The sequence below is a fragment of the Xyrauchen texanus genome, chromosome 14 (assembly GCF_025860055.1).
Source record: "Xyrauchen texanus isolate HMW12.3.18 chromosome 14, RBS_HiC_50CHRs, whole genome shotgun sequence".
Lineage (NCBI taxonomy): Eukaryota > Metazoa > Chordata > Actinopteri > Cypriniformes > Catostomidae > Xyrauchen > Xyrauchen texanus.
In genome coordinates this window covers 40,644,020-40,662,018 of record NC_068289.1, presented here as the reverse complement: position 1 = coordinate 40,662,018, position 17,999 = coordinate 40,644,020, and the positions used below count along the sequence as shown (strand labels likewise).

General features: G+C 41.8%; 1 protein-coding gene across 3 annotated transcripts in view; it reads left to right on the top strand.

Moving 5' to 3' along the window:
- Nucleotides 1-16,499, top strand: part of LOC127654730 (bromodomain adjacent to zinc finger domain protein 2B) — an 83,970-nt gene extending 67,471 nt beyond the window's left edge. For all 3 annotated transcript variants that reach the window (XM_052142047.1, XM_052142046.1, XM_052142048.1), the window contains 15 exons: nt 289-503; nt 698-772; nt 1,721-1,937; nt 2,037-2,099; nt 3,449-3,593; nt 4,471-5,036; nt 5,159-5,444; nt 6,892-7,047; nt 7,137-7,297; nt 7,723-8,015; nt 9,971-10,106; nt 10,274-10,420; nt 11,007-11,290; nt 13,142-13,285; nt 15,438-16,499. In XM_052142047.1, the coding sequence (XP_051998007.1) occupies nt 289-503; nt 698-772; nt 1,721-1,937; nt 2,037-2,099; nt 3,449-3,593; nt 4,471-5,036; nt 5,159-5,444; nt 6,892-7,047; nt 7,137-7,297; nt 7,723-8,015; nt 9,971-10,106; nt 10,274-10,420; nt 11,007-11,290; nt 13,142-13,285; nt 15,438-15,615 (3,066 nt within the window). In that variant the 3' untranslated portion in view covers nt 15,616-16,499. The remainder of the gene's footprint in view (nt 1-288; nt 504-697; nt 773-1,720; nt 1,938-2,036; nt 2,100-3,448; nt 3,594-4,470; nt 5,037-5,158; nt 5,445-6,891; nt 7,048-7,136; nt 7,298-7,722; nt 8,016-9,970; nt 10,107-10,273; nt 10,421-11,006; nt 11,291-13,141; nt 13,286-15,437) is intronic.
- The last annotated feature ends 1,500 nt before the right edge of the window (nt 16,500-17,999 follow it).

Here is a 17,999-nt window from a genome sequence, read left to right as displayed (position 1 = left end):
ACATTTTCATTTTTTTATTTTTTTTGGGTGTACTCCCTCTGGAATTCCTTTTTACGTTCTCAAAGTCACATTATCAGCAATATCTGCGAGAGTTTAGTTCAACCCTACACCAATGTTCTTGCGCTAATCTCGCATCCTTTCACACTTAATAGAAAGCCTTTTTTGAACTTAAAGATTAAATGACTTTCCATCACCACAATAATGATATTCTCTGGTAATGTTACACCACATTTCTAATTGTATCATTCTGTTCTTTTGATTGGATGTTTTGAACACTTCTTGGAACAGGCTCTTGAAGGTCATTTGACTAATATCGGCCTGAATCCGGACAACGTTTCAGAGGTGCTACAGATTTACATGGAAGCTCACTGTGGACAGACGGAGTTAGCGTCGCTGTCTGAGAGCCTGAAGACCAAAGCGTTCCAGGCGCATACGCCCTCACAGAAAGCCTCCATTCTGGCCTTCCTGGTTAATGAGCTGTCCTGCAGTAAAAGCGTTGTCAAGTGAGCTCATCTCAGTTAACTTGCTCTGTATGCTTATTATCAGAGGGATTCACTCATTACTGTTATGTTAAACTGATGTTTAAATGACTGAGAATATACTACACTCTATGAGGATGAAGTATCTAACTTTAGCGCCTCTAGTGGCACCAAACAGAATTGCAGTCTGTTACAAGATTTTATTCTGTTTTGCACAGTGAGATCGACAAAAACATTGACAATATGACCAACCTGCGACGAGACAAATGGGTGATTGAGGGAAAACTACGAAAGTAAGATGCTTGTTTATACTGATCACATGCATGCATGTACATTTCCATACTTGTGGGGGGTTGCATCATTCTCAGAGGTGCGTGGATACAAGAGCGGAAGGGAGTGGACACGGTGACACCCGCAACGGAGAGGTACGACTGTGGGTGGTGTGGCCAATGAGGTGGCCAGGCTTCTGTCCGAGGGGGCACGGTCACTCCTGGCCACTCCTGGCAACCCCTCTAGGTTAGGTTAGGTTCAGTTTATTGTCCCCTAAGGAAAGTTGTCTTGCAGCCAGGTAAACATACAGGTGACACAACAGGTAGCCTAAACACCACATACACATACCAATAAACAACACAAACTACTAGTTAAAAAACACCGTTACAGTATTACCCATCTATGTCATAGAATTGTGCAAATTTAGCAACCGAATTGCACTTGGTATAAAAGAGTTCTTAGTCCTATTGGACTTAAAACAAGGGACTCTAAATCTCCGACCTGAGGGGAGGACCTCAAAAAAACAATGAAGGGGATGATTTACACAGTCCAATATGGCATCTGCTTTCCTCATAACCTGCCTCTCATAAATATTTGTGAAGGAAACCTGTGGACAGCCTATTAATTTACCAGCCACCTTCACAATATGGCGTAGATTATTTTGCTCCCTCAGGCTGATGCCCCCATACCAGGCAATAAAAGCAAAAGTAAGAACAGATTCAATAAAAGATTTATAAAATAAATACAGGATAACCTTATCGACATTAAAAGAATTCAGCTTCCTTAGGAAGCAGCACCGCCCCTGTCTCTGGGTCCACATAGGAAACCAAAATACAAAATTCTTTTTGACATCTGGCACATTGTTAAACTACTATAATGCATAAATTATACATAAAAACAGAATGTAATTCTAATCCGATGTAGTGTTTGTTTGGATTGTAATGCATGTGTTGTTATTGTGTGTTGTTCAGGTTAAGGAGCGTTTACTCAAAGAGGATGGGGAAGAGAGAGAGCAGTGTCGGGGAGGAGGGTCAGACCCTCGGCAAACGCAAACGCAAGCGTAAAGCAGGCGAGAGTGAAGATGACGACGAGGAAGATGATGACAGTGATGAGCAGGTAGATGAAGAGTACGAGGAAGAGGTTTACAGACTGAAGAAAGGGAAGAAAGCCGAGGCTTGTGAGGAAGAGGTAGAGCATGGTTCGGTCACATGATCGCTGGTTTGCGTGTCAGCTGTTGGTATTGTTAGTGTCATATCAAGAGATGTTCTTCCGTGTCTTGTCTCTCAGGATGAAGGTGATCAAAACACAAGCATTGTGGAGCTGGAAAGACAGATTGAGAAGCTTAGCAAGGTAAATAAACTACTCGTAATTACAGTAATTCCAACATTGCATGAACAACCATTAAAAACATTGTAGAGGGATGTGTATCCGCATTGTCATTCGGGAGCAACATAGAAGTGCAGACCATAGTTTTTAACATGCTCCTTAACGTCATGTAGAAAAAACTAAAACCGAATGGGCTGGTTGGTTCAAGTAGGTATAGCTGCAGGCCGGAGACCTTCAAATGTGGGCGGAATCGCCAAAAGGGGTGGGGTGACTCCAAAAGGGGTGGGGGGACTCCAAAAGGGGGTTGCCCCAACTCACGGTTAAGGTTAGGGAAAGGGTTCGGTTAGGGGCTCCCTATATCTTCAATGGCGTTTTTGAGCTTGCGTCCCTTTTTGGAGCTATGCCTGCAGCTATACCCTTCTCTGTTGTTTGGTTGCTGTTCATGGCGATCAGATTTCCCTTTCTAATCTTGGGTGGAGTCTGTGCCCTGTGTGTGGGGAATATCGCAAATTTAATCAGAAATAGGTGAGAAATTTGTTTCTCAGGAATGCCAACTGCATAGAAATGTTCTATTTTTAATTTCAAGCATTTTTAAGCACTTTTCAACAAATCAAGCTGATTTTCCAGGAATTCCAACTCTACGATTCCAGTACTTCTAAAAGCTAAATTCAAGCACTTTAACACTTATATGCATACCTCGGGTCTTTAGTGAACCGGGACCTTATTTCACCACCTGAATAATTATACCTGCTTAATTTTTTGGTGCTTTTCCGATTATTTCATATCTTTATAATGTAATTATGACAGGACATATGTCTACTATATCACATTGATTTTTTGTGTGACAGTGGTGAATTATCAGTATCCCATATAACACACTGTATTATACATGCTGTCTTATTTAAGGTGGCACTGATGTGTCAGTGATTGACTTGATTTACAGTTGACATTGCTTTTTGACAAACTATAGCAAGTTTAATACATGAACAGTATGATTTGACTATGGTCATTTTGGTGTACTAATGAAAGTATGTACATTGTACGTCTATTTAGATTAAAAAATTGCCTGAGAATATACATATACATAGATTATGTGTAGCTCAATATGTGTTTGACAGGCAGTTGCATCTCATTACGTTTCAGTGTGGAAGTAATGAATCCTGATTTATATTTGTTGCATCATCTCTTTGACAGATGAAAAATAAAACATCAAAATATATCAGAATATATGACCGTATATCCTATTATTTTGACTCTACGTGCCGTGTCGCTAAAGACCCGAGCATGTAATAATGTTTACCATGCATTTAAGGGTTAAGCACTTCAAGGACTTTGTATGAACACTGATTAATTTGTACTTCTATCTACCACAGCAACAGATTCAGATGCGTCGCAAGCTGTTCGAGGCCTCTCACTCCTTGCGCTCGGTAATGTTCGGTCAGGACCGGTATAAAAGACGTTATTGGGTGCTGCCCCAGTGTGGGGGTGTCTTTGTGGAAGGACGTAAGAGTGGAGAGGGTGAGACTGACATCACATTAACACTGAGAGCACATACACACAGAAAAGTTTGGTCTGTGAAACCATATAGTTTAGAAACGTCTGTCCCGGTTTGAAAACACTCTTAGATTGGAAAGCACCCATTATTGTTCCACAGAGACCTACTTGGAAGAGAAAAAAAAAAAAAAAAAAGTTCACTAGTTCGAATCCCAGGATGTGCTGAGTGACTCCAGCCAGGTCTCCTAAGCAACCAAATTTGCCCAGTTGCTAGGGAGGGTAGAGTCACATGGGATAACCTCCTCGTGGTCACTAGAATGTGGTTCGTTCTCGGTGGGGCACGGGTGCTGCGGTGGATGGCGTGAAGCCTCCGCACACGCTGTCTCCATAGCAATGCGCTCAACAAGCCATGTGATAAGATGCATGGGTGGACAGTCCCAGAGGCAGCTGGGATTCCTTCTCTGCCACCCGGATTGAGGCAAGTCACTATGCAACCATTCCAAATTGGTTGGAAAAAGGGAACCCCCCCATAAAAAATAAATAAATAAAAGTAATAATAATTCTAAATAGTTCAGGGTCCCCTTTGGTGTTCAGGCTTGTCTGTCCCACTCTCTCAAACTGAGCGCCAGTGGGCGGGGCCAAAAGATAACTCATGTTGTGGCATGTGTAAGTACTTATGAGCAATGTCTTGTGACGTCATGAACACACCGATTTCGAAACAAGATGTTTCCGTTGGGTGGTAACTATATAAATGCTCTTTTTAGGCTGGGGAGGAAGTTTTGAGTTCTGAAACTTACAGTATGTTTTTATAGTACAGTTGCCTCTGACGTCTAAATATCAAGGAAAATTTGATTCTCCATTTCATGACCCCTTTAAAAACTATCCCATCCCTATCCTTCAGGTCCAGAGGAGTGGCAGAGAGAGAGGAAGAGACTGAAGGACTCTCGGTTCGTCCAGGTGAAAGAGGAGCCAGTAGAGGAACCTGATGAAAAATCTTCAAAACCTGAGATGAAACGTGAACCTACCTCGCCGAAACCTCCAGAGGATGTAGATTCTCTCAACTATTTCCTGCAGAAACCTGGATCCTTCTCAAAGCTCAGCAAGATCATAAAGGTAGCCCAGATGTCACCCGAGTCCTCAAGTGTCTTACAGAGCCAAAACAGCAGTCCAAACCAGCACAATACATTACCCAGCAGCCCCTCTGTAGTGCCCCGCCTGGACGAGTCTTGTCTCCGCTTCCCCGCCGACCTCAGTAACGCACAACATCTTAATAACGACCAGCTTTATAAGGTTCTGACTGAGAGGAACACACATTGGTTCAGCCTGTTGCCTCGGTCTCCATGTGATGGGGCATCTTTGACTGAAGGTCAGCGTTCAGCATCATCGTTGTCTTCACACCATATTGCAAATGGCACGGGCCCCTATAGCACAGCGGGCATCAATAACGTGTCGTTAGGAGGACTGCAGGTACGCTTGTGCACTTTGATCAAAATATAGTGAAGCCTGATTCATTCTGGAAAACTGTTTTTAAAGAGTGAATGAGACTTATCACAAAATATTTTGGTAACTTCTCTCCGCCGTGTTTGCAGATGATGTCTGGTGTGCCCCTGGTGGATGTGCCAGGCTGTGCTTGGTCCAATGGAAACATGACTCCAAACATGGCCTTTCCTGGGGTTGTCATGGCTCCGATTGTCAATAGAGTTTACCTGCCCACAGAGGGCATTGGAAACATTAACCCTCACTTGCCCAAAAGTGTGACCACCAGTAAGAGAGACTCCCCGGGATCTCCAGTTGAGAAAGCCCTCTTCACACCCTCACCTGTGATTGAGGTGGCTAAAAATCAGGATTACCCTTCAGCCGAACCTATTCCTGAAGGTAAGACCTCTCCATTCATATTTAATGGACAATAAATGTAGCTCTGTTCCTAAATGTAGTGAGCTGCCTACAGAGGTAGCATTTTGAGGCATCATAGGCACACTTCTGATTTTACACTTTTTTCTAAAAAAAAATGTACATTTAAAATAAAGGTCACACTGAAGATTTTAGGACAGAAATATTTTTCTATAATAGATATTCAGGTTGACTGTGTTCCTAAAACAACAGTGTACATGTAAAATGGACCAAGAGTAACGTAGAGAGTAACCAAAAATGTATGAAATGTTTGATATTTAAAATATTCATTTTCATGTCATTGTAAATCTGTGCAAGTTTTTAAAACCTTAGAGAAAATCATATATGCCTGTTTTATATGATTCTGAGTTAAATATGCAGTGGTGTAGTGGTGGTGGTGGCGTTGTGGGCTAAAGCACATAACTGTTAATCAGAAGGTTGCTGGTTCGAGCCCCACAGCCACCACCATTGTGTCCTTGAGCAAGGCACTTAACTCCAGGTTGCTCCGGGGGGATTGTCCCTGTAATAAGTGCACTGTAAGTCGCTTTGGATAAAAAGCGTCTGCCAAATGCATAAATGTAAATGTAAATATGCATACAATTAATTCTTAAGGCGTATGAAGCACACAAACACCTTAAAGGGACAGTTCACCCAAAAAATTTAAATTCTCTCATCATTTACTCTCCCTCATGCCATCCCAGATGTGTATGACTTTCTTTCTTCTGCAGGACAGATTTTTAAAAGAATATTTCAGCTCTGTAGGTCCTTACAATGCAAGTGAGTGGTGATCAGAACTTTTATGCTGACTTTATCTCCTTTTTGGAGCTTCAAAGTAATCCTTATGGCTCCAGAGTTTTATTCCAATGTCTTCTGAAGCAATCCAGTTGGTTTTGGTTGAGAACAGACTAAAATATATAACTCCTTTTTCACTGTACATGTTGCCATTGCAGTCTCTAGACACGATCATGATTTCATGCTCGATTACACTTCCTAGTGCTTGACACATGTGCAGAGCGCAAGATTTACATTTTGGTCTGTTCTCACCCAAAACCAATTGGATCGCTTCAGAAGACATGGATTAAGCCACTGGAGTCTGGTGGATTGTTTATGCTGCATTTATGTGCTTTTTAGAGCTTCAAAGTTTTGCTCACCATTCACTTGTATTGTATGGACCAACAGAGCTGAAATATTCTTATAATAATAATTTGTGTTCTGCAGAAGACAGAAAGACATACACCACCTCTGGGATGGCATGAGGGTGAGCAAATGATGAGAAGTATGACCATTTATCTGCATAATCATGAAAGCCCTAAATGGAACATTAATCTGCATACTTGTTAAATGCCCTAAAACAGACAATTAATCATCAGCCAAATTTCATAATCGTGACAACACTAGAAAAGTTCATTGTGTGTGTGTGTGTGTGTTGTAGAGCTGTCAACTGGCTGGTGGAAGGTGACAGACATTGAAGTGTTGCGTTCCATAGAGAAGGCGTGTCATTCCCGCGGGATCCGAGAGCGAGTCCTTCAGAAACAACTGCAGAAGCACATGGATTACATCGCTCAGATCTGCAGCAAACACAGAGATGGTTTGCATCTCTCTAGACAGTATTTAAAATGTAATGGGTGCTAATGCAGTGCACTTAGGTTTTGTTCTGTGTGTTGTATGTTCGTCTAGTCACAGTTATCGATGTCTCTGAGCTGGAGAAGAATCATATCTCAGAGGATACTGTCCAGAGCTGGTGTGTTGAAGATCAGGCTATGGACGTTGACATCGGTGTCCTACAGAAGGTTGAGGAGCTGGAACGCAAGGTCACCTCGGCCAGCCTGCAGGTCAAGGTGCAGAACATTAAACGTTTATATTCTCACGATGATCGAGGTTAAATATTGTTACTTATAGACATTTACCTACATGCATATATTTGTAATAAAAACATTTTAATATATGAAAAATTCCACATGGAGCATTCAAGTAAACATTATTGGGTGGCTGATTGGGTAGAAGAAGATGAATGACTTATTGGTTGTGTGTCTGTCATACGTCAGTTCACGTGCCATCGTGTTTGCAACACGGGAGCACTCTGGTAAATTCGGCCATTCGTCACGCCTGACTGGAAGCGATCTTTTATAGTTAAAAAGTGCCTAAATATCATTCTTCTTCGCACCACATGACCGGAGCAAAATGAGCCTTTTTATAAAACAATTGAAATGTTTTGATGCCACAACACGATATCAAAGTGTCATTTTTGTTTTCTGTTTCCCAGGGCTGGATGAAGCCAGCACTAGAGTCACAAAGTGAAGATCTGGTGTACTACGAACACAAACCTATCATGAATAACAGCAAAGCAACAGGCGATATGTCTGACTGCGGCATTGCTCGCCGTGCAAACAACCCTCTGGACATTGCAGTGTCGCGGCTGGCAGAACTGGAGAGGAACATCGCGAGAAGGTACCTGAAAAGCCCTTTAAGCAGCACCATTCAGATCAGACTGGATCAGGTGGGCACGGTCACAGTACCCGCCCCTGCGCCATCAACTGATAGAGCTGATGATGACGGGTAGGTCATCCTCTCACTTCCTCTCTGATGCTCCTCATGTTCATTTAATAGGGCATCATGCTGTCCTCTGCCACTATTCATGCTTTACTGGTGCTGTTTGCTTGTGTTTGGGGTGGGATTCTGATCTGATTCTGATCTCTAGTGTTATATTTTATGTTAAAAAATGGTTCACCTAAAAGTAAATATTCTCTCATAATTTACTCATCCTCATGCTGGAGATTTAAGGAATTTTTTTCTGAAAGTTATGAAAATTCCCAGAACATCTTTTTTTTTCAATTGGGAATTGGGCATTCCAGATGCACTCTAAGTCCTCGTGGTGGCATAGTGATTCGCCTCAATCCAGGTGGTGGAGGACGAATCTCAGTTGCCTCCGTTTCTGACATCGTAAATCCGCTCACCTTATCACGCGGCTTGTTGAGCGCATTACCGTGGAGACCTAGTGCATGTGGAGGCTTCACTCTATTCTCTGCGACATCCACGCACAACTCACCACACGCCCCACCGAGAACGAGAACCACATTATAGTGACCATGAGGAGGTTACCCCATGTGACTAACCTCCCTAGCAACCGGGCCAGTTTGGTTGCTTTGGAGACCTGACTGGAGTCACTCAGCACGCCCTGGATTCAAACTCACGACTCCAGGTGTGATAGTTAGCATCAATACTCGCTGAGATACCCAGACCCCCGGAAATTACATTTTTACAATTTTTGAAATAAAACGACCGACTCTTTTGTCTTGCTAAGGCTAATTTCATAGCTAACATTTTATATATCCTAAATACACACAATTAAATAATACATTCACAATGTCAAAATTACAGCTTGATTGGAAATTATGCCCAATTAAAGTGATATTTACCTTGATTTATTTTTTTTACTCTAACTTCTGGAGATTTTTTTTTATTATTATTATTTTTTTTTTACTAATAATAAAAAAAACGTTTTTTTTACTAGGCCATCATTTATTTTTAGGACTTTTTAAATGACTTATATTAACTATTATAACATTTAATTAATGACTTATCTATACATATTTTACTGTTTAAGCCTTGTCCAGACACAGACTTTCAATATTAAACTAATAAATTAAATAAAAAATATTCCAATTATGACACAATAGATTTTTCTAAATCAATCCATCATTTGCAGGTGTGGCAAAAATGTCATTTGGACCTCATTCATATAGTTTATCTATTTTATTTCTGAATGGTGTGTGCTAATCTCTCTTTCTCTCTCTCGCTTTCTCTCTCTCTCTCTCTGTCTGTCTGGTCTGGCTCGTCGCTCGCTCGCTTTGTCTGTCTGTCTCAATTATTTATTTTTTTTTTCAATTTCTCTCAATCTCGTGCGCTCTTTCTCTCGCTCTGTCTGTCTGTCTTTCTTTCTCTGGCTCTGTCTGTCTGTCTTGTCTCTCGTCTGTCTGTCTGTCTGTCTGTCTTTCTCTTGCTCTGTCTGTCTTTCTCTCTCTCGTCTGTCTGTCTGTCTGTCTGTCTCTCTCTCGCTCTGTCTGTCTGTCTCTCTCGCTCTGTCTGTCTGTCTGTCTGTCTCTCTCGCTCTGTCTGTCTGTCTCGCTCTGTCTGTCTGTCTCGCTCTGTATGTCGCTCTCTCGCTCTGTCTTTCTGTCTCTCTCGCTCTGTCTTTCTGTCTCTCTCTCGCTCTGTCTTTCTGTCTCGCTCTGTATGTCTGTCTCGCTCTTTCTCGCTCTGTCTGTCTGTCTGTCTGTCTCTCTCGCTCTGTCTGTCTTTCTGTCTCTCTCTCGCTCTGTCTTTCTGTCTCTCTCTCCTCTGTCTTTCTGTCTATCTCTGTCTGTCTGTCTCGCTTCTCGCTCTGTCTGTCTGTCTCGCTCTCTCTCGCTCTGTTTGTCTGTCTCGCTCTCTCTCGCTCTGTTTGTCTGTCTCGTCTCTCTCTCTCTCTGTCTTTCTGTCTCTCTCTCTCTCTGTCTCTCTCTGTCTATCAGGACTGAGGAGGATCTAGCTCCAGGTTTGAAACAGTGGCGTAAAGCTGTAAGTGCGGTGCGTAATGCGAGTCAGCTCGCTCTCTGTATACAGCAGCTGCAGAAGTCCATTGCCTGGGAGAAATCCATCATGAAAGTGGTGAGTTAAAGAAATACTTCACCCAAAAATGAAACCTTCTCGTCATTCCAAACACCAAATATCTTCTGCATGAATGCATTCTATTTCCAAAAGTGTGGAGTGCTTTAGTTACCTCTCTGAGACTTCAGTGAAATGATCTCAGGATGTCTTTGTTCTGTATTGGTCAGTACTGTCAGATCTGCCGTAAAGGAGACAACGAGGAGCTTCTGCTGTTGTGTGACGGATGTGATAAAGGCTGCCACACCTACTGCCATAAACCCAAGATCAGCAGCATACCAGATGGAGATTGGTTCTGTCCAGCATGCATATCACAGGTGAAGCACTTTTAGTAGTTGAGTAACACTGCCTGAGTATAATTTTATCATCATTTACCTCTCCAACATATTGTTGTTTTAGTTTCTTTCGCAAGTGGAACACAAAAGGAGACATTAAGCAGAATGTCCAAGCTGCTCCTTTCCATACAATAAAACTGGGGGGTGATTTTTACTGCCAAGTCTCATAAAAGCAGTCCATATGATTAGTGTTTGGCATCAGTCGCATACAAAGGTATATTTTTGAAATCGACAAAATCGCAAATGAGATTTAAGAGCTCTGGTGGAGGGGGAGATTATTGAAATATAACAAATAATTAAAATTTAGCTCCTTTTCTCACACAAAGCTATCGTATGACTACAAAAGTATTGGAATATAGTGCACAAGTCCTGTTTGGAGCATAGCAGTAACAATCACAAACCACTTGTGTTGCAGCTCGGACATTCTGCCAAACATTTTATTTTGTGGTTCACAAAACAAAGTCAAAAGGTTGTCAGGGTGAGTAAATGATGTCCAGATCATTTATGTTGCTTGTTCTCTGTGGAGAGGTCCGAGTGTTCTCAGTAAACAGGTTTTGTCTCTGTGCAGGCGAGCAGTCAGTCCGTGAAGACCAAGAAGCTCTCCAACCGCTCAAGCGGCGAACTGAAGAAACCCGCTGAGGTCAAACGTAACAGAAAGCTATCTATGGCTGGAGAGAACTCTGAGAAAGATTCAGGCAGTGCCAACAGCACGCCCAAAAAAGTGACAAAGGAAATCAAAAAGAGAAATGCTGAGGAGAATCCTTCAGCAATTGCAGCCAAGCTAGAAAGTCCTGCATGCGTGAAGAAACCCAAAACAGCCGGAGAGGACAATAATGACCTGGCCATGTGCAGGTATCAGAGTATTCAATGCGATTGATTGTTATCTATCAGCTTGACCTAGGTATGGTAATAGTATTTTATCAGCATGAAGATCCAGTCTCCATCTTTTTCTGGCCAAGAACTGCCTATTTAGAGAGGAATAGATCAATTGATTGACATGTAAAGCGACCAATTACAGTTCATATTGCTGCTTTTTTTATTTGGGGAACTATCTTGTTAAATGTTGCCGTTTATTACTGTTTTCAGTTGAGTTATCGATGGACCAATCACAGTGAGCATGATCAGCCACAACATTAAAACCACCTGCCTCATCTAGGTCCCTCTCGTACCGCCAAATGAGCTCTGACCCGTCGAGGCATGGACTCCACAAGACCTCTGAAGGTGTCCTGTGGTATCCGGCACCAAGACGTTTGCAACAGATCCTTCAAGTCCTGTAAGTTGCGAGGTGGTGCCACCATGGATTGGACTTGTTGGTCCAGTACATCGATGTACTGGACCAACAAGTCCAATCCATGGCGGCTCTCAATCTGATTGAGATCTGGGGGATTTGGAGGCCAGGTCATCATGTTCCTCAAACCATTCCTGAACCATTCTGCAGTGTGGGCAGGGTGCATTATCCTGCGGACAGAGGCCACTGCCATCAGGGAATACCGTTGCCAAGAAGGGCTGAATGTGTTCTGCAACAATCTTTAGGTATGTGGTACGTGTCAAAGTAACATCCACATGAATGCCAGGACCCAAGGTGTCCCAGCAGAACATTGCCCAGAGCATCACACTGCCTCCGCCGGCCTGACTTCTTCCCATAGTGCATCCTGCTGCCATCTCTTCCCCAGGTAAACGACGTACACGCAACCGGCCGTCCACATGATCTAAAATAAAAGATGATTCATCAGATCAGGCCATCTTCTTCCATTGCTCCATGGTCCAGTTCTGATGCTCACGTGCCCATTGTAGGCCCTTTGGGCGGTTGATAGGGGTCAGCGTGGGCACTCTGACCGGTCTGCGGCTATGCAGCCCTCTACAGAGCAAGCTGCGATGCACTGTGTCCTGACACCTTTCAATCATGGCCAGCGTTAAATTTTTCAGCAATGTGTGCTACAGTAGCTCTTCTGTGGGATCGGATCAGACGGGCTAGCCTTCGCTCCCCACGCACATCAACGAGCCTTGGGCACCCATGACCCTGTCGCCGGTTCACCGGTTGTCCTTCCTTGGACTTTTGGTAGGTACTAACCACTACATACGAGGACACCCACAAGATCTGCCGTTCTGGAGATGCTCTGACCCAGTCGTCTAGCCATCACAATTCGGCCCTTGTCAAAGTCGCTCCTAACGCTTGCCCAATTATTCTGCTTACAACATATGAAATTCAAGTACTGACTGTTCACTTGCTGCCTAATATAAACCACCCATTAACAGGTGCCATTGTAATGAGATAATAAACGTTATTCACGTCACCTGTCAGTGGTTTTAATGTTGTGGCTGATCAGTGTGTATACGGTATGAAGTGAATCGTTTTCAAAGAAAGTTTAAGTGAAATATCACAAAATTATAATAACCTTGACACGACCAGTCGCAGTTAGTTTGGTTTTTATGCACTTTATGTGTTGTTTAGAGTTATCTGAAATGCATGATATGAAAATAATAAACTAGCATCATTTAAAATATAACTTGATGTCTTTTAAACAAGATCTTGTTTCCCAGCAAACACATGCACACTCTCAGAAGTTGTGTTACAGTCGTGCAATCTGATTGGAGCTCATACCAGTGTGCAATAGGCATCAGCTGCAAAGTGATTTGCTGAATTTGTTTGCTATATTTTAATATGAATCAGATATAATTGATTGGTCTCTTCTGGCTCATCAGACTGCTCTTGGGTGAGTTGGAACGTCATCAGGACTCCTGGCCGTTTCTGACACCTGTCAATCCCAAATCTGTCCCTGGATACCACAAGATCATCAAAAAGCCAATGGACCTCTCTACTATCAGAGACAAACTCACCAACAGCCAGTGGGTAACAATAACATGAAACAGAACAAACTTATTGTGTTAAAGGAGTAGTTCATCCAAAAACATTCTCTCTAGGGATGTGAGGGACCACTCATTTCACTGACGATTAAACGGAAATGTAAAATTCTTCCAAAAGCCAAATCTGACGATAAATTCCACCGAAAAAGGGGCATTTATCTGCGATGTGCTTGACTTGCATTATCACCATTGTAGGCAACATTATATATAGAACATGACATGCATTTAATGAATCAAAATGTAAATTTTACAAAATTAAATGCAAATTAACAATTGAACGAATAGTGCAGGACCAATAGAGCAACCCTAATAGCCTGTTCTAGATGGAAATCGCCAAGTAAATGTAACTTAACATATTAAACACACAGTCAGGACATTGTTGAAAATAATTCACAGGTAAGCCAAATCTACTATAGAGGAAAAAAATGCACTAAAAATACACAACGTGCATTATTAGCCTATGATCTAATATGACAGCTGTTCGGTTAAGAACGTTAAAAAATAACAGTGTAAAAATAAATGGCAAAAATTGTCCTGTGAGAGATGTACAATAAACTGAATGTGTTGTTCTAAACATGACGTGCACACAGAATAAAAGGGTTTAACCACATCGTTGAAAATAGCCTTCTTGATCAGCAGGTTAAAAATTATTTGCATACCTAGCCTAAAATAGTACTTTTCTAGGCTATTTGCTCAAAAGCATAAATTTTTGTGGGCCGGGGTAGCTCAGCAAGGACTGACGCTGACTACCACACCTGAAGTCATGAGTTGGATTCCCAATAATTGGGAATCCTAAGTCCTAGTGGTGGTGTAGTGACTCGTCTCAATATGGGTGGCGGAGGACGAATCTCGGTTGCCTCCACGTCTGAGACCGCCAATCCGCGCATATTATCACGTGGCTTATTGAGCGCATTACCGCGGAGACACAGTGCGTGTGGAGGCTTCACGCTATTCTCCGCGGCATCCACGCACAACTCACCGCGCGCTCCACCGAGAGCGAGAACCACTAATTGTGACCACCAGGAGGTTACCCCATGTGACTCTACCCTCCCTAGCAACCGGGCCAATTTGGTTGCATAGGAGACCTGGCTGGAGTCACTCACCACACCCTGGATTTGAACTCGTGACTCCAGGTGTAGTAGTCACCGTCTTTACTCGCTGAGATACCCGATGTAGAGGGGTTTTTAAGTCACTGCAAAAGGTGGAAGAAGCTTGAGAGAGTGACGTGTTTAGATTTGGTTTGATTTTTTTTTTAACCACTTCGTTACTTGGATTACATTTTCGTTTCGTTTGAAGTGTAATTTGAATTTCAAAATGAAAAATGGACCTGTAGAAGTGACGTGCGTTCCGATACAATCACTGTTAATACACGCCATGATTTTGAGTCACTAAATGGAAATGATTAATAACACTTATATTCTTTATAACATAATGGAGCATAAATCCAAATTCAGACAACAATCATATTTTCAAACATAAAAGGAGCATGTCACTGAAATATGACATACAACAAAGACACAGTTAATGCACAAAATAACGTAAATCCATAGTTCTTCTGTTTATGCAATTCATTGCACACAGTCCATATACACTAGGCCTACTCACTTTGTTTATATTGCTGGTGCTTGACAGGGAATGGATTATATAATAAGAAGCAGACGGTGCCGGAGAAAAACCTCCGAATTAAATTGCACTTGACCCAGCCCATCAATGCCCGGCACGTGCAATTTTACCAAACCCACTTGCGCATAGACTTGGCGAATGCTTGCACAAAAATACCAAAACTTCATGCCCATGCCCATTGCCTTGGTGTGTATGACTTATCGCATAGTGCTGCACTTAGCGCTTTTAAAATAGGGCCCACAGTAACGAAGAATGAAGTTACGTTGCCTCAACATAATGCAAATGATAACTTTAGACACATTTGTAAATGGTGGATATGACAAAATAACGTTTATTTAACAAGATTAGATCAAATCCATTCAAATGAATTATTTCTGGATGAAATTTTTTTTATTGTCTTTAGTTTTTTAAGTGTACATGGAATTAAATTTGTTATTAAATATTTGTTATGTTGACAAGAGAGCAAAAACGCATGTTTTCTGTTAATCTGAATTTACGTTTCTTATTGCAGGTATCTGAATCTTGAGACATTCATTATCGATGTGAACTTGGTGTTTGATAACTGTGAAAAATTCAACGAGGACAATTCAGACATTGGACGAGCAGGACACACCATGAGAAGGTTTTTCCAGAGGAGATGGACCGAGATGTTAAAGCAGAACTCCTCAAATCTCGGTCCCGGCACATGAGCGGTTTCTGCTTCTCATTTCAGATGTGCAAGACGCTTTAAAAGAACATCTTATGGCTTTAAGGTTTAGACAGTGACGCAAGTTATCAATAAACCAGCATTAGACACCAAAAGCACCTCAATTACTTGATATTTCATACCAGGTTTGACATGTTGAACAATGTTTACTCGAACAAATCAAGAACATTTGGGAAAATATCCTCACACTACCTGTAAATATGTTTGTTGTTGTTGTTATTTTTTTTTTTAATAAACACTAATATTATAGCAAATGCACTATATTTAATTTATTGTTCATTATTTATGATTAAAATGGTTTTCATTTTCAATGAAAACATAAAAAAAAAAAAGACAAACTGCTTTAAAGGTCTCAATGAAAGTGGATTTCTTTCCTGAATATAAAAAGCAAATAAAAAAGGATTTTGTTTACAAGTTCTGAGATCCCGGGGCAACAGAAGATCCATTATGTAGTTGTGCTATAAAGCCTGATTTGCATAAAAGCATATGTTTTGAATACAGTGAGGCCATCTTTACAGATATAATGACTGTTAATGTTTAATATTGCTTTTGAATATTCTATTCTGTACTTGTGACATCCGGCATCCTCAACCTCAATTCCACTTAAATCCTACTCTGATGCACATGTGTTCAAGTGTTTGCTAAGGAAAGCTTTACAAGTACTATTGCTCTTACTTGGGGTTAAAGAACAAACCCTTAACCAATTAAACTGTGGTGCACAACTTGTCCTGGACCATTTGTGCAACAGACATGAATTATACCTCAAATCGTGGAACTTATTGGTTGTGCTATTACTTTTCTAAGTGATTGGGCTCACACATTTTCAACCGGTGGACAATAAAATGGCAAAAAAAAAAAAAAACAAAACATCCAATTGATGGACTGGAGGGATCTGAAACATATCAAGGGACCAGAATCAAAAAATGTCACATGTACTTTTTATTTATTCTAATTAGTGAGTTTCCGATCTTCATATGCGTCGGTGAGACGTGACATCTTCTCTAGATTACTGCAGCGTTTGTTTTTTATGGTCAGAATATTTCAAGTTATCTTTTGTAAAGATGTTGCAATGCTCTGTTTTGTAGGATTTTTATTTTTCTCTAGTATGTCACGAATAAAATGATTTAAACAGCCTGGCTAGTTTAATGTTTCATTTTGTGATTTAGTTTTTTCATACCTTTTAGGGGTGTAAAATACTTGATTCAGTCGCTTTGGAGAAAAGTGTCTGGTAAATGAATAAATGGAAATGTACTTGGTTTTTGTTTTATTTTTTTATTCTACATTGTAAACTAAAGTAAATATAGCAGAAAATGACATTTCTACATTGAAGAAGCTTGTTTAAGCATGAACTTAAAAAGAAATGTTTTTACTTCATATTTTCAATTCAAACATGTCAAAATTAATACTTTAGAGTATTAGTAAAAGAGGGTGGGGCCGGGCTGGAACAACGCACGCCCGGTCCCTAAGCAGCCTGATGTTGGCATGCGAGGGATAAAGGCGGCCGGTGACGACAGTTCAAGAGGGAGAGAGAATCACAGGCTGCTCTCTGTGTTTATGTGTGTGTTTTTCATTCAGTTAATTATCAAAACTATCATTTATAATGCCAAGCCGGTTCTCGCCGCCTCCTTTCCCTTAACCCTCTTTACATTGGTGCCGAAACCCGGGAAGGAGGAGGGATGCCTGTCGCAGTGTCCTCGACACTGCCATCCACCTGGGGACTGGTAACTGGACTCCCCGACCGCCTGGCGCGAAGGAGCCGCTGCCAGGGGCGGAGGAGTGCCCCGCCATCCCCCAGAAACGTGGAGGGGTCAAGAGGACCGCCGTCCGTGCCTCCTCTCCGACCGCCTGGAGTGGTAGGCCCCCCTCTCTCTATCTATTGCTCCATGTTGGTCTTTATCCATCGCCTATTTTGTTTTGTTGTTGTTTTTACCCCCCTGCCTCCTCCCAGGTCGAGCAAGGCAGGGGTGACCCGCCGGCAGACGAGACGAGAGGATAGGGGTGTACGTCATGCCAGGGGCTCCCCAGCCTGAGGCAATGACAGGAGGAGTTTTAAAGATCATGGAGCTTTATGATTGAGCAAGTGCATTAAGTTACTAAATTACATTTTAATTAATTAATGAAACTGACACATAATGGCCAACCTGTATGATGAGACAGAGGGTGAGAATCCTACAGAACTAGACTATTCCCACTGCACCTTCTACCACCAGACGAGAATATTGCTGTACTGTCAGGAAATATAAAGAGACCGCTTGACCCATTATCCCTGCCAATCAGCATCAATAACTATAGATGTTAAGCAGTTTTGGACACTGGTAGCACCTATTCTTTACTTCAGGAATCTTACTGGAAAAAATTGAAGTCAAG